Source organism: Dryobates pubescens, chromosome 28 (genome assembly GCF_014839835.1).
Source record: "Dryobates pubescens isolate bDryPub1 chromosome 28, bDryPub1.pri, whole genome shotgun sequence".
In the NCBI taxonomy this organism is placed as follows: Eukaryota; Metazoa; Chordata; class Aves; order Piciformes; family Picidae; genus Dryobates; species Dryobates pubescens.
Genome location: NC_071639.1, coordinates 7,474,701 through 7,497,649, shown reverse-complemented (window position 1 = coordinate 7,497,649; position 22,949 = coordinate 7,474,701). Strand labels below are relative to the sequence as shown.

The 22,949-nt window shown below is 42.8% G+C and overlaps 1 protein-coding gene across 2 annotated transcripts in view; it reads right to left on the bottom strand.

Moving 5' to 3' along the window:
* CEP85L (centrosomal protein 85 like) overlaps nt 1–22,949 on the bottom strand; it is a 94,002-nt gene that overhangs the window by 12,870 nt on the left and 58,183 nt on the right. For both annotated transcript variants that reach the window (XM_054173970.1, XM_054173971.1), the window contains exon 4: nt 7,165–7,286. In XM_054173970.1, the coding sequence (XP_054029945.1) occupies nt 7,165–7,286 (122 nt within the window). The remainder of the gene's footprint in view (nt 1–7,164; nt 7,287–22,949) is intronic.

Sequence of the window (22,949 nt, the reverse complement as noted above, 5' to 3'; positions counted from 1 at the left end):
AATCCCCTGTTAGCCCACAGCTGTTACTATTAATCCACTGTATAACCCCAGGCTGTGAGCTTTATTTAAAGGAGTGTAGAAAGTTCAGATGCTCTCACAAACACAGGTCACGTATGACGGCAGGAACACTGTCCCCAGAAGCTTCCCCATTACCAATCAATCAAAAAACCCAAAAATCCCAAATCAAACCCCAAAACAGCCCAAACCTTGACTGAGAGGCATCCCCACCCTTGGCAGGGAGGCTGGAGCAGATGATCTTTAAGGTCCCTTCCAGCCTAAGCCATTCTATGATGATTCTGTGATTTAGGTACTTTCAAGTATTCTGCTCAGACCCATGGCAACTGCCACACTAGCCAATATATCAATCCTGAAACTGAGGGATTGTGTCTTTTAGGCACCACTGCTGCTCTCAACTTGTATACTTATGCACACGATGTTTATAACCTCCTGCACATCCTCTGTGTTTGCTGAGGGCCAGATCAGAACAGACTGAAATTCTCTGTTGCAAACAAGGGTTGGAGATATTTATATAAAGAAATAAATGAAACACCAAAACCCAAAACACCCCAAAACCAACCAGCCCACCCAAACAACAAAAAACAAACAAAATCAGACTCAATTAACTCTTTTATTTTGCCACAGACTTCAGTGGTGTTTCACTACTGCAGATCAATGACAGTTTGTAAGGAAGAAGTTGAAAACCTGTCGTGCCAGACTGCACCATTCTCTTTCCTTTCCCAGAATTACTAACAACAGGAACTGCTGGCACTAGACACTAGGCTACCTGACTGAAATACTTGATTCTGTGTAATGACTTTTATGATGTTTAAGGACAGTAGTTCTCCTTATCTCACTTGCTGCCTGCCACAGATACTTCCATTCCCACACAGCTACCGCTGTGTTGAGCCCAACAATTTCCATCAAACTGAAGCACCTCAGTCAAGAAGCTGAAAGCCCACACTCAAAAGGCCTGAAATCAATGAGGAGTCACACACCAGCATAGTTCTGACTAGTCTCCCTCTGCCAGTGTCCTTTGCTGGAGAAGAAAGCCTGTAATCCTGGATGCCCCTATGTTTGGGCAGACAGTAAGTTCTGAGCACCAAGAGTCACTATATCTGGTTCAAATGTCTTTCTGATGCTAAGGGAATGGGGAACAAAAGTAAATCTTCAAATACTTTTAATAAGTTATGCATCTAAGGAGGAAAAAACCACCATGCTTTAAGCCCTTGCAAAGAGCAAACCAGCCCATCAGCTATCCCCTTCTCTTGTAGTGACCATTAGCTTGCCCTAGTATCAAGTAACTGTAGCTTGCTTAAAGCCAGGTCTGTAAATAAGCAACTCTCTTTCAGTTGGTATATACAGATGACAAGAAGAAAAATGCACTGTGCTGCCTCATCTGTTTGGTGAGAGGCTGCTGGTGTCCCTTCTGTGCCCTGGACATCAGCTCTCAGCAACTCACAGGATCACATCCCAAGCCCACCCCATCATTCTCCCCAGGATTCCCAAGCCCTAGTGGGGCTGGAAGGGAAAAAGCAGAGTGAGAGGGCAAAAAACAGAAACAGCCTTGTGGTAATAGAACAATGGTGGCCCTGAACAAAGTTCCTGGAGCTGGGGTCTTAGGATGATGCTGAAGGCAAGGGACTGGCTAGGGAGAGCTGGTGAGAAGGCCTTGGAGTCAAGAACCCATGCAGCACTGCTCCAGCTCTCCTCCTCCTTCACAGCACACCATGGCTATCACTCAACCAAGCTGCCACAGCTGCAACAGAGTAACTTCCATCCCTCCACTTTTAAGAGCCTTAAATGAGTTTAAGTGCCACACTCCACCTCAATGTACAGGTCCAGTATATTCACTGGGGACTTTAGAACAGAGCTTCATCCACCACAGAAGGGACACTAGTAATGCGTAACAGATCAAATGACAATCGATGCTTACCTTCCAAAGTCTTGAGTTAAGGAGAAAGAGCTGCTTTAGGTAAAAATGCCTGAGTAGATTTCCTCAGAACCAGGATGCAAAGAGAATATGGATCCTTCCTCTTACAAATGTAATGTACTCCACGCTGCAGCTGGCCGTCTGCTGCTTTGTTGCTTAAGAAGCAGGATACTGATTTTCATATCCCTTTGTCTTAAAGGCATGATCTCTTGGGAGCACAAAGTTCAAGCGTGCAAAGTACTGACAGGGAAAGAGATCAGGAGTAAACAAAGTCCTAAAAACAATGTGGATACATTTTTCCGTGGCTTGGAAGATAATGCCAAACAATTCCAACAGCAGCAAAGGCCGTGAGAAAAGATGAGCTCCAGCTTCCTATGCAATCAAGTCTGGTTTTACTGGGGAAATTAAGAGCCTGCAGTTCACAGTGAATACTACCTTTCCCCCAGTCACAGAACTTATCTAGAAGACAGAAACACTAATTCTGTGATTCAACAGGTGATCCCTGTTCTGTGTGGATAGATAGTTTTAAGTGACTTTTCTGAATGCCATGGAGGTTTAACCTGCGCCACGGGAGGTAAGCTAATGCTGAGGCAGGGCAGGCAACAGCATTTGACTCTCAAATGCTCTGGGCTACTTAGTGAAGGGAGTGTGAGCCCTGAGTGAGACACAAACACAACTGCCTGCTTACACAGAGAACTCCATCCTCCTTCCTACAGCAGCAGGTTTTTGACTTCTGCACTTCTGCAGTCTCTTGACAGGACAAATACGGAGCAAGCCTTGTGCCTCCCCAGCTGTTCTTTGCTCTGCCAAATACTACAACTTCCTAAAAATATTTCAATCTGCAGAAGAGAAAATGTCTCAGCAGTAGTTCCACAGAATAGGATGTGAGATTGCAGATCATCATACTGCAAAAAGCAAACACATGCAAGCGAGAGTGGTGAGCGCTCGGTCCAAGGCAGGCCATGACTGGCCAGGCTGAACCCCTCAGGGAAGATGTACACATCAGCTGGAGAGATCCAAAGGAGTAATGAAAGCTACCACAGGTCTAGAAAACATGACCTAGGAGGACAGACTAAGTCATATTAGGAAAAGTTTTCTAATGGTTCAGCTAATAAATCACCACACTGTCCAACCCAGAAAGGCTGCAGAACATCATCTGGTTTAGATAGCAACATCTTGGACATCTACCAGGAATGACACCACTATAGCCTGTCCCTCCCTAGGGCCTGGCAGATAGGTTAGGTCCTTTCTAGTCCCACATCCTTGTGTTATTACCAGTATTTAGGTTATTATGTGAAAACTTATGTTACCAAATGCCATTTCATCCATACTACCAAATACCTCTGAAAATGTCAACTTTGAAAATCAAAGTAATTATTCTACAATCATACTCTCTAAATCTTCCTCAAAGTTTACCAGCCCAAGATCAGCAAATCTCAACCTCAAGTTACCTTGGTGATTGGAAAAAGATAAAAGCATCTTTTTAAGGCTATTATTGCAAGCAAACAGCATTTTTCACAGCTAGACATGCGAGGGGATTTGTGGCAGCTGCACTCCCTGGACAGGACTCAAGAGTTACCACATACAAGTGATCAGCCCCTGGGTGGTGTAAAGTTTGAAAGCTTCCTCAAAAATGACATCAAATTATCACTCAAGTGGACATCCTAATCCTGCAGATCTTAGCAGATCACCCCAAGTTTAGGGAACTACAGCTTTACTCCAGCAGCAGTATCAGAGCACAAACAGCTTGATGACAACTAGTGAAGTCAGGACAGTTTGACACAAGGCAAAGAAAATCCAAACCTCTTGTCCCAGTGAAAACATTTAAGCATAACTCAGCTAGAGATGGAAAGCTAATGATTTAGCAACTGTTTTAAGAATGTCATGTTATTATACCCTGAGGCATGACAGCTATTCACTAAAATTATACTTCTCTACCTACCTTTCCTTAAAAAGCTGTTCAAATGCCTTTAAACTGTCCAGAGAGAGAACAGTGCATGCACAATGTTATTCTCAGCAGCTTATGTCATATGTGCAGATATTTGGCATTTATTCACATACCTCTTGTCAAAACAAGTCCCTGCCAAACAAACAGTGCCAGGACCACACTACAAACACCTACAGTGGCTGGCCAGCCTCATGAGACATTTGCAATTGAACTAAACCCTGCAGTTTCAGTGTCGTGAATGTACTGAACGGAGGAGCAACACAAAGAACTAAAACGTGATGCTGTAATTTTCTCAATCATGACAAACACTGCTGGCTCCCTCTGGTGCTAAATATAACACACTGTTCCATACTGAACCTCCAGAGAAGGAAGGCAATGATATCATCCAATTATTTTGTACAGTAGGTGACAGACATTCTAGTAATAAGTGTTACAGCAGCAGATTTCCTACTGCAGATGAAATCCTGAAGTCCTTATTCACAGCCTGTACCAACAGCTCTGGTATGCAGAAAACAAGCCACGCATTAAAAAAGTGCCATTGTGATCACGATACACAACTCTGTGTGCCCCTCCCCGTGGCACATTTTCACTTCCTCAAAGCACCATCTCCATCTCATTTTTTACGAGCAGACTTACAAACCATTTTTTAAGCTCATTAAATTGGCAGTGATTCCTTAGAGCAGCTTCAAAAAGCAAGCAAAGCCCGCTTTTAAACCCAACCATTTATGCTGCTGTGTACATTTACACTTAAAAGTGATGCCTTGGTTATGCTGAACAGCCTGCACAAACCCACACCATTTTAACTAATCTATTAATAAATCTGCTGTTCAACACAGTGTAGAGAACACAAAGCAAGCCACTTGTTTTATTGACAGATCTAAGTGCCTGTCTGGGTTTTAAAAAGTTCTCTTCATGGCTTTGGTACGCCAAAGCATTCAAGTATGATGATTTACATTCTAAGCATTGTTCCCTGAATAATTCTTAATGACTAGTTGAGATTTGCTTGCAGCTATTCCAAACTGTTAGCTTTCCAATGCAAAACAAGGAAGTTTAATAACCTAATCTGCAAGGGCTGGATTTTTGTTGTCGTTTTATCATTGTGTGCAAAGAAGGGAAGTAGGCAGCAGGTTTCTCTTTCCTCCTCCTGTCTTTTTTAACAAGATAAGGGCAGAAAACAGCTCAAGGATACTGCCCTGTACAAACCCCTCCAGTTCCCACACCTCAACAGATTCAAGTCCTGCTATGCAGCACAAGGTGTGTGGTGTGAAGTGCTGTCAGTCTCCCCCACCTCCGGGATTAGCAGGGTCCCAGTGCAATTCTCGACAGAAGAGGATTTAACCTTACAAAAAACCCTGGGTAATGACCCTGTGGGTGGATGTGAGGCTGGTGACAAGGGCAAGAGAAGGTGTTCCCATGTGTGCTTCTTTTCATCCAGTTGTTTCTTGTACCCATCAGCAGCAAACATCTGGGTCCAGAGCACCATGGCAGGTGCTATTCTGCTCCTCTCCTCCAGACAGCAGGGGGTTAACCCATCTCTTCCAAGCATCTGTTCCCCACTCAGAACTGAACAAGTCTTGCTGGCACCCTCCAGTTTCCAGTTCATAAATTCACCATAAGACATGGCTTAAGGAGACCACACCTTTTAGAACTCCATGAGAACCACAGGTACAAAGGCCCTTCTCAGCAAACACCTCCTACCAAACCTCAGTCAACAAGAGAATTCCTCCTCCATCTCCTGGAAGAATAAGTTCTGAAACATGATTACCACCATCCTGAATCCAAATTAACCACACTTCAGCAAACTGTCTTTTCATTCTTCCCAAATAAACCAAAATTCTGGAAAGTTCCCAGTAAGCTCAGGAAGGCCAGCAGCCAGAAGACCTGGATTTACTTCCAAACACCATCCTGACTCTCAGTGCAAGGCCTCGTGTCCCTGTGTAGTAAATATGGACAATAAGGTGTTTGCTTAGTGCCTTGAAGAAAGGTATTAGTCGAACTTAAGTCTTAATACTGCACCTCATACTGGTGCTTTATAATGGGGTTCTATTTCTAGGATTTTGGACTGCAGCTATTTACCATTTTCTCCAGGATTAAAATCAAAGATACATGGATGCCACATCAAACTGGGGAAGCTGATGCCCACTCTCATCAGGGCAATGTCAGCAGAGGTACTGGCCAGATTGCTAGGGGGCAGAAACACCTTAAACCACTGCAATTCCTTGCTCTGTTACAATAGAAGGAGGAACAGATCTTGCAAAAGCACAATATTCCTGGTCCCAAAGTAAATCATGGCCAAGCTGTCTATCTCCACCCATTAAAAAAGAGGAACTGCTAGCTGAGATATGAAAACAGTCATAAAGGATGCCTGACATTCCTGTGATCCAACCCACACCTGCTTTACACAGTTCTCCCCATGCTGTAGAGCCAACTATCAGTAAGAGGGCACAACTACTTCAAGATCAGAACAACTACTCCTCTTTCAGCCACAAGCCAAGAGTTTATTATTAAAAGCCAGACTATGCCAAATGATAATTATGTCCAATATAAAAATGCCCTTCTTGTATGTCCTGCATCCAAACTCTGCAGCTCCTGATGACATCTGCTAATTCAGTGTAAGCCTCATTAAGCTCAAGCCCTTTATTAAAAGTGCATTTTCCTCATTAAGGCTTCCTTTCATCCAAACACTGAGACCTCCAGAAATTACTTCAGATGTATTAGAAACCTAACAACAGTGAGCTGCTGCCAAGGCCCATTTCATATTAATAACAATTTTAATGAGCAGTGATATATTTACTGACATATGGATCCTGGATTTAATATTTTATTACCTGACTAATTTGTATGAGCTTTTGAATGTTACTGCAAAGGCCAGTTGCCCAAAGCTTTATCAACTGGTTTCAGTATATTGCACTTCTGTACTTGTCATTTACAAGAAAATCAGAGCAAGACAGTTTACCAGTTCTCCTCCTGCAAGTCACTGCCAAGCCACAAGCAGAAGGGTGTCTGTCTGATGCAGACTCCTAGACTGGCAAACTGAGATGGGGAAGCTGCTGTTCTACTGCAGAGGCATTAAACTCCTAAGTGAATTTCCAGCTTTGTAAAAGATGCAGCCCGCAGCCAGTCTTCTCTCCTAGCAAGGATTAGCTCCCATATATTTCTGCACAAATATTTGCTGGACAGGAACCTATTAACTTTACTGAGTATGCAGCTCTCCTGAAAGTCAGCTTCTACATCATAGCTTTCACACCATCTAACGCAATCAATGCAGAGAGAGCAGGCTACTCACCGATCGATCACGATCTCCTTCTGTCTTAACAGCCCCTCTTTAATTTTCATTAGAGACTCCCAGTTGCTGAAGTCCTGATAGGTGGCAGCTGGGTAACTCTGACGAGCTGTGCCAGCTGGAACCTGCATAAAATGATTGTAGAATTAATAAGTATTTTAATAATCACCTCCAAAACAGTAAACTGAGAGTACAATAAACTCTATTAAGACCAAGACATATCACGAACAAAACCCAGGCTAAAAATTGTCAAGCAGTCCATGCTGCTGGTCAAAGTTCTGCCAGGAACTATAACACTGAGAGAATTCATTGCCTAAAACCCTGTATCATGACATGCTGAAGTCAGGAACCAGCTCCTGACAGCTGTGGTCTCTTCTGTAACTTGAAAACGTCTCTCTTCCTATTCAGCCTAGTTCTGAAAACCAAGGCAATGAGTTTTGCAAAGTTAAGAACAAAGTAATGTTTTGTCAATTAGATGCCAGTGACAGTGTAAGGCTGTTGATGGATTATAAAGATCTCATACACAGAAGCCTCCTTTGCTGACTGGCTGAGATGCTTTGCCTTTGGGATGCATCTAATCTCATGGAGCATACACATACATATAAATTAACAGAATGTTACTCTGTATGATGACTGTGTACTTCAATCTGTTGCTCTGAACAGATGAAAACAACAAAGTGTATTTCTGGTTTTGATAGCATGTTTCAGCCAGTTCTTATTTATTTATTCATTCATCTATTTTTATTAGGAACATGCTAAAAATATGTGTCAGCACTTCCCAGAATAACAACACACTTTATAAGCACAAGGTGTTGACTGCTCCAAGGCTTTCTAGCTGCTTTGAAAGGTGTGGCAAAACACAGAGGTGGTCCACTTACATTTGAACATTCTGTCTGTTTGAGGACATCAAACCAAATAGTGAGTGCAAGATACACGTTTAAGACCCCGATACCATTTTCTCCATCCCCAACTCCTAGTGCTTGACTTGAATCCCCCATGAGTACAAACTCAGATACCAGCTTGTAAAACAGAATCACACAGAATCACCAAATCACCAAGGTTGGAAGAGACCTCAAAGATCATCAAGTCCAACCTGTCACCACAGACCTCATGACTAGACCACAGCACCAAGCACCATGTCCAATGCCCTCTTGAACACCTCCAGGGACGGTGACTCCACCACCTCCCTGGGCAGCACATTCCGATGGTGAACGACTCTCTCAGTGAAGAACTTTCTCCTCACCTCAAGCCTAAACCTCCCCTGGCACAGCTTGAGACTGAGTCCTCTTGTTCTGGTGCTGGTTGTCTGGGAGAAGAGACCAACCCCCTCCTGGCTACAACCACCCTTCAGGTAGTTGTAGACAGCAATAAGGTCTCCCCTGAGCCTCCTCCTCTCCAGGCTTAACAATCCCAGCTCCCTCAGCCTCTCCTCATAGGGTTTGTGCTCAAGGCCTCTCCCCAGCCTCGTTGGCAGTCCCTGGACACGTTCAAGTGTCTCAGATGTCCTTCAGCACTCTTCTCCAGTTGCCCCAGAAAATACCACTGTTGTCACCTGGCACCTCTTTCAACAACAGGAGCTTTGCACTGAGAACATCTGTTTGGTTAAAAGAGTATCCTTTGCACAGTGGCATCCAAAGGTCCTCACTAGTTTGTTTTTTGACAAGGGCATGGCCTTGATTTTCATGACCTGGCAAGCCTTCAAGTCACTGCTGAGGGACAGCTAGCTGCTAGGAAAAAAAGATTAAAAATAATAAATCTTTGCTGTACCAGCCTATATGCAAATATTTATTGCTGGAACACACATTGCTGACTGATTCCATCCTGTTTCTGAACAGTGGGAAAACATTTTTTTTCCTCTGGACTAAAGAACAACAACATTTGGGTACCTAAGGCCAATAATGGCTGGGGTTTCAATAGTCCTAATTAAAATGATCTTCTCCAAACACACTGGTAGTTTCTGCCTGAAGCATTTGGGTGTCTCAGCACACTGAGGAGCCCAGCATCCCACCTAACATGCTCCCATTTTAAAGGTCAAAATGGTAACTAATTTCCCAAAAAAGCAGTGCATTTTGAAGGGTTTGTTTTCTGATAGCTGCAGTGTAAATAATACAGCACTGCCTGTACTACCACTGTAAAGTCCATTACTAAACAGCTAGCAGGGTGTCAAAAGTTATGCTAAGTGAATGATCCCTTCTGGCCAACTGCTTGCACTGCCCTGTGCTATCATAATCCCCCTCTCCCCCCCCCCCCGCTGGTAGCATTCTTCTCTCACTTCATTTTATAGGCGTTCATTATTCAGGAGAAAGAATTCCTTGCACCCACAATTGATCTAAGGCAAAGAACCAGCACACAACCAATGCCAGTGGGAGCACAAACATTCCTTTAGTTCAACTGACAGTGAAGTCAACAAATACAAGCCTCCAGTGGCTGTGTTCAGTGACAGGGCAGTTGCCCTACCACCTCATCGGGCAATGAGGGAGGAAGAAGAGGTGGATGTGGCAGCAACAATGCCAAATGCACTATCAGCACTCCACTGTGATGGGAAAAGAATCAGATCTGGAAAGGCAGAGCAGCAATTGCTCCCTGCCCTGGGCAAGGAAAGAAGAATTTACCCATCCCTTCCTCCCCACCCAGATTTCTTCCTAACATCAGGCTGAGTGTTTCAGCTCACAAAACCTCCCTTAATTCAAGCAGCCCAGAGACTCATCCACCTTCTTCCTGCCAGCAAAGCACAACAGGGCTGGTAGCTCTTGTACAGGAAAAGCAAGAGGAGGCTGCCACCACGGAATCAGGCCCTAATTTTAAATACCTTTAGAAGAAAGGAATCATTTCTACAGAAAGCAGCTGAGCCTTACTGAAACACTAGAAAGAACAGCCAGAAAGAAACATTATAAAGGATTCTCAGATAGGCAGAAACAAGGCTATGGACTGATTCAAGAAATCCTGACTTGTGGTACCCATATCTGACCACCACCTACTTCCCACTCCTCTCTGCTCCATCTTTGCCATCCAGTGAAGCCAGTATTTTGCTCAGCAGGATAGAATCATTACAATTCTTGGCAACAGGATCTAAGCTCTATCACAATTTGCTATACTTTTACAACTACTTAGCAGTCACGGTGAGAAGACATCTCATCACGCCCTTGCACCTTGATTCCAGCCACAGTACACATGGCACTCTCTGGGGAATCCTTTATGAGGAGGACGTAATTGAAACTAGAATTGAAACATCACATTGTGAGGTACTGAGAAATACAGACATATAGCAGAGAGGTTAGCTACGTTAATGCTGTAACTGTTTACAGACAACCCTGCTACCACTGTATCTTCCAGAAAGTGGAAAGCTTTCAAAATGAAAGCACTAAACAGCATTAAAAGGCCTCCTCAAAGCAACACTTTTTCCAGCAGTTCCACTTCTTCCAAGAATGTTAGCTGAAGCTTCCCTCACCAATGAAATCCCTGCTGCACACAAGGCATTACGTGCTTATTAGAGATCTCACAGACCTGACCCATGTAAGTCAGGCAGGATTTTGTCTGTCCTGGGAGTTACTCTTATTTGTACAGTTATTTCTTCACCAGCATTGTTTATGCTGCAGTTGAGGCTTCTGAACTCGTATCAAGGTCAAGTTTGATTGCCACAGCAAAAGAGGGAGACAAGATCCCTCAACACAACAGCTTGCAAAGGAGTTAAGAGCAAAGCGCAGCAAGTGAATGGTTGCTGGGATACTAAGAGTGATGGGGAACAAACAAATGCTAAGGTCAGGTATGCTATTCACCATGGAGGGGGAAAAATGAAACAAAAAAATGAAGCAGGTATTTGCTATGGAAGGCATACTTACAGGAGTTTGATTGATAGCAACCACATGGGCACTTAAACATGGCCTAAATTTGCATTGCTATCAACGGGAGAGGGGCCTTTGCTCCTGCCCCTTCCCACCACTTCAAACATTCATGCCTTTCAGCTCCCTCCTGACAGCCCTGGCCCCACATGCTCCCCTGCCCCCTGCCCACGAAGGTTATTTGCATCCAGGTCAGGCTCTATCGGACTCAGTGTACAAGGCCATGTGAAATCCAGCTCCGGCACACGTTGCTCTCGGAGAAGCAACGTACAAGCAAAGCTCTTGCAGTGGCACAGCTTCATGCTGGACTGGTACAAACACACAATCACAAGATGAATTCTCTCAACTCCAGGCTGTGCCAAACCCTCAAAAAATATCAGCTGGTGGACTGAGTATTTTCTAAGCTTCTGAAAAAAAGAGCAAGCTACCATGCAGCTGCTGTGACACTGTCAGGTTACTGACCAAGACCTGGTGTTTAGACATGCAATCAGTTCAAGGAAAGGAACTTCCATATGAAGGAGACTTAACAGAATAAACCCCAAACCTCCTGCTTTTTCTTATCTTTTGGAACAGCCCTGCCCGTGCTGGTCATCTGAATGGTGAGAGCACGCAGAGGAGCAGCAGCACAGCCCCAGCCTACAGTCAGAGATCTCTATGTGCAGAATCTGCAAGATAAAAGATCTCTGGGTGCAGAATCTGCATCCAGGTTCCTGAATAAAACCGATATCTTCACAGGGGATTAGCAAGGGAAGTGATCTGGAATGCTGGCCACTAATTAAGGTTTCATTCCCTCTGGCATTCTTGATGGCATTGTGCAGAATCCTCAAAACAACAAGCTCAGAAGTCATTAACTCTGAAAAGACCCTGGAGGATCCCTAGACGATGCAGGTTTTTACTGTGGATCACTCTCATTACAAGAGGCTGCAGCCACTCATTCCTCTGTGACTCTCATCTCTGCCACCTTAAGCTACTACACTCTGAAAGGGTGAAACTGGCACTCCCAGAGCTGCAGGCTAGATTATATACCTTCTTCTGCTTATCTTCCTCTGAACAATTACACTTCTCCTGCTTTTACGTGTTGTTATGGCATTCCTTTATAGTCCACACACCGCCAATGTTATTTTTGTCAGAAATCCTTTCCATTTATATTCTGGTGAATGTTATGAACACAAAACACTTCTGGGTGCCACTTAATGTGACGTTAAAAGCAACAGTGCCTGGAATTTTCCACTGATAACAATTGGGTATTTCCTAAGTATAGAAGCACTTGTTTTATTAAGTGTTCATTTTATCTTCCCATTATATGTGAATTCAAATGTTCCTTACTAAAAAAAATAAAATGAAGTAAAATGTGGAGATGAAAGGAAGCATCCACAGAGAAAATGTTTAGCTTTTAGTGAAGCCTTCACTGTTATCAGGGTTTTGTTTCCTGTTCTGGCCTGGAAAGTAGCATGACCAAAACCATGTAAATATATGGAAGGAGCTAAGTCACTCTGAATTCCGTGTGAAGCAGGAGTATATATTTAGGGGAAGCTGATGCTCTGCAACTGCTTTATGAAGGGTCCCAATTACTCAAGTGGAGGATCTTTAGATTCCACAGAGGGCATTGGCCCCTGAAGCAAAACGCCCTGAGCCTCTCTCCTGTCTTCTGTTTAGTTTAGCTTTTTGTGAAGTTAAAAGAAACATGAGCCATGAGTGTATCGCTCCCCATGTTGAACTGAAGCTAAAGAGAAATAAAAACCTCCCACAAAAATAAAGGAGAAACATTCAAAATATTTATATGACAACAAGCTGAAGTATTCACACAAGTTCACAAAAGCACACTTGGTTTAAAAACAACAATCCAGAACTGGTCTCTGTGGGCACTTGCAAGAAGAATGGAGTCCAGCCAAATTGCTGGACCCTGTGCACTGAGATTTTCACACAGGGACTTCTGTACTTGTCATAACTGACAGCACACGGAGAAGGAATGATTAGGTAATACACTGGTCTTTTGTTTAAAACAACATACATGGAGAGAGCATGTAGCTGTGTGACTTACTAAATTTCAGAGCAAACTACAGAAATGCACAGAAAAATCAGGTCCTGGAATACCCAAAGTCAGCTGTCAAAATCGTGGCCTGAAACTTCTCCATCACAGCCAGCCAGAAGAATTGCAGCCAGTTTAACACCAGACTGACTGTGACACAGGGAACCACACAAGCATGGAAGACAGGCCCACAATTTGTGTGTGGAGTTAAGTGACAGATATTTAAACTGTTTGGCTTCAGTCCAGATTATGAACCTTTCCCACTTGAGTTTATGAGGGGTACTTGAAACACACTTGTCTCCAGCAAAAGCAGCAGGATGATGTAAGGGTGCATCTGAACATCCGTGTCAGTGTGTGAAGGTGATTTCCCTCCTCAGGAGATAAACTGTGGGGTGAGGGGAGCCCTAGCACTTCTTTTAATAAAAGCAGGAAGAGTAGAGAAAAATTCACACTAAAAAACCAAACAAGTATCACTTCCATCACCAGCAATTAGTACTTGTCATTTGTAGGTGTCAAAATGTCTGAAGAAGAAACTAGTCTCAGAATTCTTACTCTGCAGAAAGGAAACTGAGACAAGAGCAAAGACCATTCGACCAAGGATCTCCAAGGAGCACAAAACCACAGCAGAATCTCTGGTGTAAAACCAGTATTTTCCTTTCAAAATGGTTTCTAACAGGTACAGAATCACAGAATAAAATCAGGTTGGAGAAGACCTTTCAGATCAAGTCCAGTCTATACAAATGAGACTATCCCTGCTTAAGGAAAAATACACGTGTTGAATTAAGTTTTTAATGGAATTAGGAAGAAAAGCAAAGTCCTAATCCACCCAAACCATTCTTGGAGCTAAACTGGAGATGAAGCTGCCTACTCTGACAAGATCTGAATCTGGTTTTCATCATGCTAGAAAACGTCACATACAGAGGCAGATGTCCTGATGCTCCAGCTGGAGATTCCCTTTGGTGTCTACTACTGAGAGAAAGAGAGGAAGAAAATGATTCTCAGTGTTGTGATGAGCTAAAAATGTGGCGTCTGCAGCAAACTCTTCCTACTACACTGTCACAGTGCACCAGTAATACCAAACCACTACCTCTGAACCCACCACATCCACTCATCTTTTAAATACCTCCCAGAATGGTGACTCCACCACCTCCATGGGCAGCTCAGGGTGGTCTGTAGAACCTGAGGAATCCTCTATACCTTTGCCTTTCTGGTCCTATGAGGTAACAAAAATTACCTCAGTGTTTTTGCTCTGAATTGGATGTAATGAAGAAAGGAAGCAATAGACAGCTGACATTCACTCTGGGGATTCTGTTAATCTTATTTATAGTCAATTCACAGGGGAAAAAAAAAAAGAAAAAAAAAAAAAAGGCAGGATAATGGGCAGAAGAAGTAAGAGAAGCAAAGAATGATATCATTCTGCAACAACAGCATAGAGCAAGGCAAGTGTTTCTGCTTCACATTTTCCATATGCATATCTCAAAGTAGGACCAACTCAAAATTAGCATGAAAACCCTTTCAATGTCTGATCTGCATGATCACCATGTTGATCTGAATGAAGATCCCAGGGAGGCAAGACATTGAGGCCACTGCTCTACAAGCTCCCCCTCCACACTACAAGAGAGTGGCCAGTGCAGTACTTTGTCCAAATGTGAATGTATTTGCACCGTTTAGAAGCAATGTTTATGCATTTCTGTTAGGACAACCTTCAGCTACAGACAGGTAGCAGCAAAATCCAAACCCCAGCTGTTTCTCTTCCATTCTGCAGTTTTCATTTCAGTGGAGACAATCCAGCACCACCCCTTGGCAACATGAACATGGTTTTCCAACTTTATCTCTCTTCCATATGCCTTTGCCTTGCTGTTCATCCATCACTCACAGCATGTCAAACAACACAACTAGTATCTGTGCTTCCTAGAACAGTTATCTCAAAAGACACTCAACACAGTTTCTTAGGTATAAGGATCTCAGGGTACCACCTCAAGCACATTGTTCAGCTTAACCAATTGAGAACAGCAGTCAATACCAAAATACAGCTCTCCCAGGCATCTCAGAGATAAAATACACTTCCACTGCAAAGAAGAGCACTGAATTTCCTGTATCACATTGCTATTTGGAAGACACTTTGCATTACTATAATTAACTACTATTTCATTATTTAACTTTCATTAATCTAGCAAAATAAACTTGATTGGTATGAAAGCAACCAGCCATGTGAAAGAACACAGCCTTCTGTGCTTTCAGTGTCTTGTTGGAAAACAAAGAAGCTAAGTGGGACAAGTCTGTGTTAACTGCGTTGCCTCCAAGTGAACAAAGAGCTCCCTAAGGGATATGGAAGAGGAAGGACACTGGATTTTCAGAGAGCCAGGCAAAACTTCTTGCTTCCCTACATCTGACACTGGGTCAGATCGTCAAAGACAATAAACAGGCGTTACTTCTGAGCCCTGCCATGCACTTCAAGGGTTAAAAGTTCATGCCAGTAACAGCAACTAAAATGAAAACATTCAAGCTGACCTTCTGAAAATGTGTTTGGGCAGCAACAGGTCAGATGGTTACTCCTGCCAGCGCCTTCAGCATTGCCAAAACGAGAAATATTTCAGCCCAAGCTCTACAGTGTTCTATTAACTTATTTTGTACAGGTTTTTTAAATCACTCTGCAATGGGACACTTCAGAAACTGCATCCTCAAAAAGTAACTTCACCTTCTTAATCATGCAGAACAAAATGTGAAGATGAAACTGCTTCTACTTAGGAAAAGTAACTTCTTGTCCCAGAGAAGAATAACACAACACCAAGCCTAGATTTCTCAGCAGAGTTCTTTAATATAATGCCAGCAGGGACTGAATCTCACTACACAGGCAGCAATGTCTGCAACCTCAGAAAAGCAACTTTGTCCACATACATCCAAAACACATTGACATTCCAGATGTGAGTGACCATCATTGAAGTCGCGTAAGCACTACAGGAGGCATCAGGCACACAAACATATGGTCCATAAAGCTATCAAATTCAAGCAAAAAAAACCTTCAAAGGGATAAAATAAGGACGTTGTTGTCTCTAAATTGGTTAGACTGTCTCCTTATCTGGTGGAAAGCTGGAAAGCTGTTCAAACCAGCTGAAAACTTTGCTTTTCCTACATTTTTAGAAGGAAGAAGCTCCCATCTCCTTTTAGGTTGTACTAGACTTGTAGTACAAATGTAACTGAAGGATAAATTAGCTGGGTCCTTTCCCTCAGCAGAGATCAGCAAAAACTGTCTCATAACCCACGTTTGCTGGTACCTGAATGGCCACAAGCAATTCCAAGATGCAGGAAGCATCTCAGAATCAGTTCAGAAAAGTACTGATTACAAAAAGGAAAGACTTCATTTTCATCTAACACCCAAACCTGCTATCCTGTCCCACTCAAGCCAGTGCACATCTACAGGAACATCTGCTGCTTCTCACTGGTTTTAGTCACTTTTAAACTACAGATGTGCAACAGAAGAACCTCAGGAGTGTGGTACCCAGGAGGTACACCTGCAGTGTGAGAGGAAACTGCAGGAGCACCATGACATACTGCACTACGCCAAGTACTCAGCTTCACTGCTGAACTTCTGTACTTGTGTGTTACAGTAATAGGGCTTGGGTTAGGGTTCATTTTCATACAGTTGTGGCTTATCAGTGGACTGGATACTGACATCTCAAATTCCTCACAGGTTATACAGGTGGCCAGTGTTTACAGCTGGAATTTTTAAAACTAGCAGACAGAAAGGCAAAAATAGTCCAGGAAGGTATGGCCAATGTGAATAAAGGTAGTAATATTCTTATATAAATAAAGGAATTGGTATGCTGAAGTATAACACATCTCCTTTTGGACATTATCCTAAACATCAACCGGATCTCTAAATAAATTCATGAGAAGAAACATGCTCTGGTGGTAGATTTCTAATCCCACTGGAGAAAGCCCAGATCGTCTCCATTTAAGGTCAAGCAAGCAACAGCTGCACATTTTTGTTCCCCAGAACAAACCAAAGCAGACCAGAACCTCCAACACAGATTCCTTTTTTAAAGCTTTTTCTTTCTTGATATCCATGGGGCCTGGACCCGTTCCCCCAGGGCGAATCAAACAGCACAACAACGTGCTCGTATATGCTGTCAGCCTGACCACATGTACTGTCTGTCAGTCTGCTCATTTATATTGTCTGTCAGTCTGCCTTGTCCCATGAGCAGCACTTTGGCACCTGCCTGGGAACCCCACCAAAATCCCCTTGCGGGGAGTGATGCTAAACTGAACTAGAGAAGTGTTTGCGAGAGGGTAGCTAAACGAGCTTGTTCATCATCAGTACAAGAGCTGCACAAACTCAGACCACATGGGTGTTGCAGGTTAATATCATTTAATAAATATCTTTCCAATCTCAACATTTCTTACCCAAGTTAGACATTTGCAGAAGGCAGGTATTGCATTTCTGATGAGACAGTACTATTTTTCTTCCTGTCTTACCTTGCATATTTAAGGACCGTTCTTTAAAAGGAAGACCGAGCTATGACAGTGCCAACAGCTCAAACAAAAATCAGCATTCTTTTATTGCATCTCGTTTCTTACAAGTTCCAAAATGATGATCAGGTCCAATCTGCTAACAAAAATAAGTCATGGGGTGAAGTAACTAAATAAGATGATCATTTTACAGTGAGTTGATGAAAGGGAGGAACTGGCGCTGCAGCTACCGCAGCGCTGGGTGTTGTACTTTAATAACGAAGCCCAGAGGTGAACTTCAACAGCACAAGTTTCCTATTACACCTTACAAAAGGCAAACAATGCAGTAATAGCAGCACTTGTGCCAGATAATAACACACAATAGAAACATGAAGCTTTCCTCATAAGAAGGCCAAACACAATTTGCTTGACTTGAGAGATTTATAATCTTAATAATGCCATTGTAAGTAAATTATGGAACCCTCTGCAACGGTAAAGAACTATTATCCCTCTCTGTGGGGGTATTCAATTAACTTTGAACTGAAATATGTGACCCTGAATTTCCTGGGTTTGATATTAAAGGATAACAGAGAGCAGGCAGATTTATTACATTAAAACTGAGTTGCTAGCTTCAGCTAAGTTACAGCTGATTTTACAGAAGGGCTAAACTTGATTTCCAAGAATGAAAATGGAGCTCAATTTGAAACGAGATGGTACATCTCCCTCCAAGGTCTTCCTGTCTCTGGTTAGCTACAAAACAGAGCTTATAGGGAATGAAAAAAAATCCCCAAGAAACAAAACAAAACAAATCCACATTGTGGTGGGTTGAAGTTTCCCCCCAGCATTAACTTTTAAGCCAGACCAACTCACCCACCCTGTCTGGTTTCCTGAGCAAAGCCAAGTGCTAAGCTAAACAAGCACTGTCAAAACTGGATCACTGAGTGTGCAGCCAGCCTGAGCTTCTCTGTGGATCTGCCTGCAATTTCCAAATCAGGAAGAGATACATGCTGGCAGTTGGATCCACAATGAAGTCTAATGCTGGATGCTCAGCCACTCAACCATTCAGTTCTTTCATATCCAGTAAGTCTGCTGCTTCCCAGATTAACAAAACCTGTCCCACAGATGCACTCTGCTCCCACTGTCACCTCCCAGCACAGGATAATACACCTGCAAAGCAGCATCCACCTGCTACTCCTATCCAAACAAACACAACAGGTTCCCAAAAATCACTTGGATAGTTTCCAGGCACAAAATGAGAGCAGGGGAGAAAATGAGTGTCTGTGTTTTAATAGGATTTAAATTGTATAGGAATGATACATCTCAGAGAAGCCTGTAGACAGATATACTGAGGGTTATTGGGGGAAAAAAAATATCCTCTAACCCACAAAATAGCTTAAATGTTTGAAGAGACTTGAAATACAGAAAAATTCAAGCAATGTCAGAAGATGATATTGGAAAACAACACACTTCATATGCTGTAAACTGAATACTGGCTGTGTAACAGCATCAGCAAAACATACTGGAAGTGTAGTTTAATAAATTCCTTTCACAAAAGAAAAGCATTCAAACTCAAAAATCCATATGGAATGTGATCAGCCCCACTAGAGATTGTGGAAAACAACCAAAAACCAAACCCAACAAAACCCAACCAAACTACAGCAGCAAAAAAACCAAACCCAAACCCCACAACCACCCACCACTGCTGCAACAAAAGTAACACATCCAAAACAGCTGCCTGAACAAATTTCCTTGTAAGATCTTGGTTAGGAAAAGGCACAGGGGAAGCAGGTAGCCCCCTTAGCTGCTTCCCAGTTTCCTTCAGCCCGTGGCTGTGCAGGTGGTCCCCTGGCACACAGCTCCCTTCCCAAGAAGAAAGATGTTGCCCATGTTTAATCCGTTACTGCTGTGAACAAGTTTAGAGAAGCAACTGCCCGTGTCAGAAGGCAGAAATGGGGCCAATCACAACTTGTGAGCTGCTGAATGACACCAGGAGTCCTGCCTCTGAACTTTTGTTATTTTTTTCCCCTCAGCCTACTTCAATTGTTCCCACAACTTGGTCACAGACTCAGACAAGTTCCCAGAGATCTACAGACGCTTCCCACAGCCCTGAGGAGGCTCCTCTGTGCTTCACTGACATTGTACCACAGGTAAGGAACCTCTCTCTTCTTTTATGCTTCCAATTCCTACAGCAAGGAATTAAAAGCTGTAGCTTTCTACTCAAACTCCTCCTTCTTACCCACAGCTCAGAAAAGGTAAAACTCTTTAAGCACTTAGAAAAGCATTTGGAGACAGCAAATCTTTCTTTGCAGTATGATGAAGAAGTAGCCTTAACTAAAAATGTCAGCTCAGAAAACTCTTTTAAACACTTAGAAAAGCATTTTGAGAAAGCAAATCTTTGTTCGCTGTATGATGAAGTAGCAGCCTTAACTTAAACATTTCAGCTGTTTATAGCAGGACTAGAACTGAAATTGTATCATGGTACTCAAAGTACAGTTCAAGCTCCAGAATTTACATAGCATTTTTCTTGTGAATTCCTTGAATGGTTTGTTTTCTGCTGCTGGTCACTGTAACTGCCAAGCTTGTTCCTATAATGCTTCCATTTCCAGATAAATAATTTAGCTAGGATTTGTGATGCCATGAACTGAATTTCAAACCCAGAAGATAATCAATTTTGTTCCAACTAAGGAAAGAGCATACAGACTGTAAAGCCAAGAAAGTGCAACTCCAGCTCTGAAACCACTGCAAACAAAACCAGACTGCATCTCCAGCAGAAACACATCACAAAGGACATGAAAAGGTGTAGATCTATTTTAAGAGGAATAAGATTCATGAGTATGCAGGTCTCTCAAGAATTTTTCCTCTCCTCCTATCAGTTCACACCTTACTACCTTCATCTATCTAAGGTTCCGGTTTTTGAAAAGACAGACTTAATATAGACCTTAGTTTTCTGAGCCATGTTTTCCCTGTTACTGAACAGCCACCCCATTTCTTTTCCCATTACTAACTGGTAGGCATCAGGCAAAAATATATGCAGGTGCTTGGGCTTGTGCTCAACTGCCTTGTGCCAGTTTTGAATAGACAAGTACTGGAAGTGCCTGGACATCCTGTTACTCCTAAGGCAAACAATCTGTTCTGAAGTTCTCTAGCAGCTGTTTCCAGTAGGCAGAAGCAGCACTTCAGACCTCCCAGTGCCTTCAAACCAATACCTACAATAAGCAAGATGATTCTGAGAGACAGACTTCTTTTCTCAGTGCTGAAGTTATGTAAAGAGTCAAGTGAAAGGGAAGCCTGGGTTTATTCTACCATGCAGAGAACCCTTCTAACACAAACTCTGCATACATGTACCTCTGAAAATACAGTTTGTGCATAAACACCCAGACTGAACACACACAGAGCCTTAACTGCTGTAGGCAACTCTTTACTGGAACACATCCATAGCTACAGCAGGTGAGATGCCCCTTCATCTGAATTCTATCCTGTCACAGAGCCGTACTTCAAAGTAGATGACAGCATGACTCACATGCTAAGTTAAATCTCAAAATTTAACACCAATAATATCTCATGTCAGACATCCAAACTGAGTAACAACAGCCCACAGTCATGACAGAAGCACGTGCTACATAGCAGATGACAGAAGTGTTACAAATCAGATGTGAAACACTGAGTTTCATTTACAGCAAATAATTTTCTGCCTTTTTTGCTACCCACTTGTCTAAATATAAATAACAGAGTTGTCTTGAGCGATTCAGACTTATGTGAGGACCACATTTCTATTTTAAAATGCTGAGCTTAGTCCTCAGACTCTGAGGAGGTTACAAATCATCACTGTAGAATAGTCAACTCACTACAACCAGCTTGCAATCAGATAGCATAAAGGTGATTTTCAATGCTTTTTTTCCAGACCATTAGCAAACAAAAGAGTAAGGGACAGACCTACACAGCTACAAGAGTAACTTCTCATTTGTGTTAAGAATATTTTGACTTAAGAACAGAAAAGTACCTCAGCTGGAGAAAGAAAAAAATCCCACAGGAAAGTAATGTGAGGTTCCCTAAACTACAGGATGCTTTAGCACTGGAAAATTGTTTTTGCTTTCTAGAGACTGATACATGGCTTAAGAGGACTTTCCTGGCTTCAAGTTACTCCTCAGAATCTGAGTTTACCTACTATATTCCTCTTCTAATCAATGCCATGCCATTGTCCCCTAGGTTGCTAAACAACTTGCAACACCCCCTTCCACTTCTGTTCTGCATGCTAGATGTATTTCCATTTTTACTGCCGTTCAAACTGCACTCACCTCTTTTCCTATTAATTAGCAGCACCACATGAACCACCAGAACCTAAAACCCAGCCTAAAAGTTTAAAGTGTTAGGTACTCAGTGTGTGCAGAATCACAGAATTGCCAGGGTTGGAAGGGATCTCAAAAATCATCTAGCTCCAGCCCCCCTGCCATGGGCAGGGACACCTTCTACTAGATCAGGCGGCCCAGAGCCACATCCAGCCTGGCCTGAAAAACATGCAGAAGTGAAGTGGAGGAAGGAGTTGGCTTCCTGAAAGTTGCTACATGAAAGGCAAATCATACCAACAGACAGGAAAAAGTACATGCTTATGACATATCTTATGCCACATGATGAAGGGAACTGATTATGGGGGCTGAAACACCTGCCCAAGCTCCCACTGCAATGTTCTGCAGGAGCTGCAAGGAATTTAAGCCAGAATTCCAAACCAGCCCAAAGCATTAGCTCCCAGGCTACCCTAAGGGACCAGCACACAGATCAAAGTTCCAGTTATCCTCAAACTACATGGATACCTTCCAAAAGTCAAAATACCAAGCCTGGTGCATTCAGCTATTATCCAGTGTCATTTCTTGATAATACCTTTCAGATTCTCAAGGACTTGTAACACAGGATAAGGCTCTTACTGGGAATCTTGCTTCTAGAACACTGAGAACAAAGCCAGACAAAAGCAATATTTTAAGGGGAATGAATTAAGAGAGGGATGGAAAGAAAAAACAATCATCTGAAGTGCAAGCCTTGCTCTCTCCTTTCCCAAACAAATGAAAACCACTGACCCTGCAGTACAAACCAGACTTTGAAACAAAAGGTTTGAAAAGGTGTGAAACAAAAGGACAAAATGAGTTTGCTTTTCCTGTCACCAGCACTTCCCAAACTCTATGAGCTGAATTGTTGCTTTTCCCCTCCTCCCAAGGAACTGTTTTCTGCATGTTACTGAACAAAATGACACTCTATGTGACAAGTCAGTGGCCAGCTCTCTCCAGTGATTTAATGTACTCCAGCTGCAGTTTTCTCTTTCCCCTTGCACAGTTCCTTGCTTTTTCCCACGCTCCCACTCTTCCACCGCTCCTTTCCTTCTACTTTCCTCCTTCAATCTGTCCTCTCCTGCACTGCAATCTATATTCTTGCCTTCATCTATCCCAATCTTTCATTTTGACCTTTAGCCCTTTCTTTGCCCT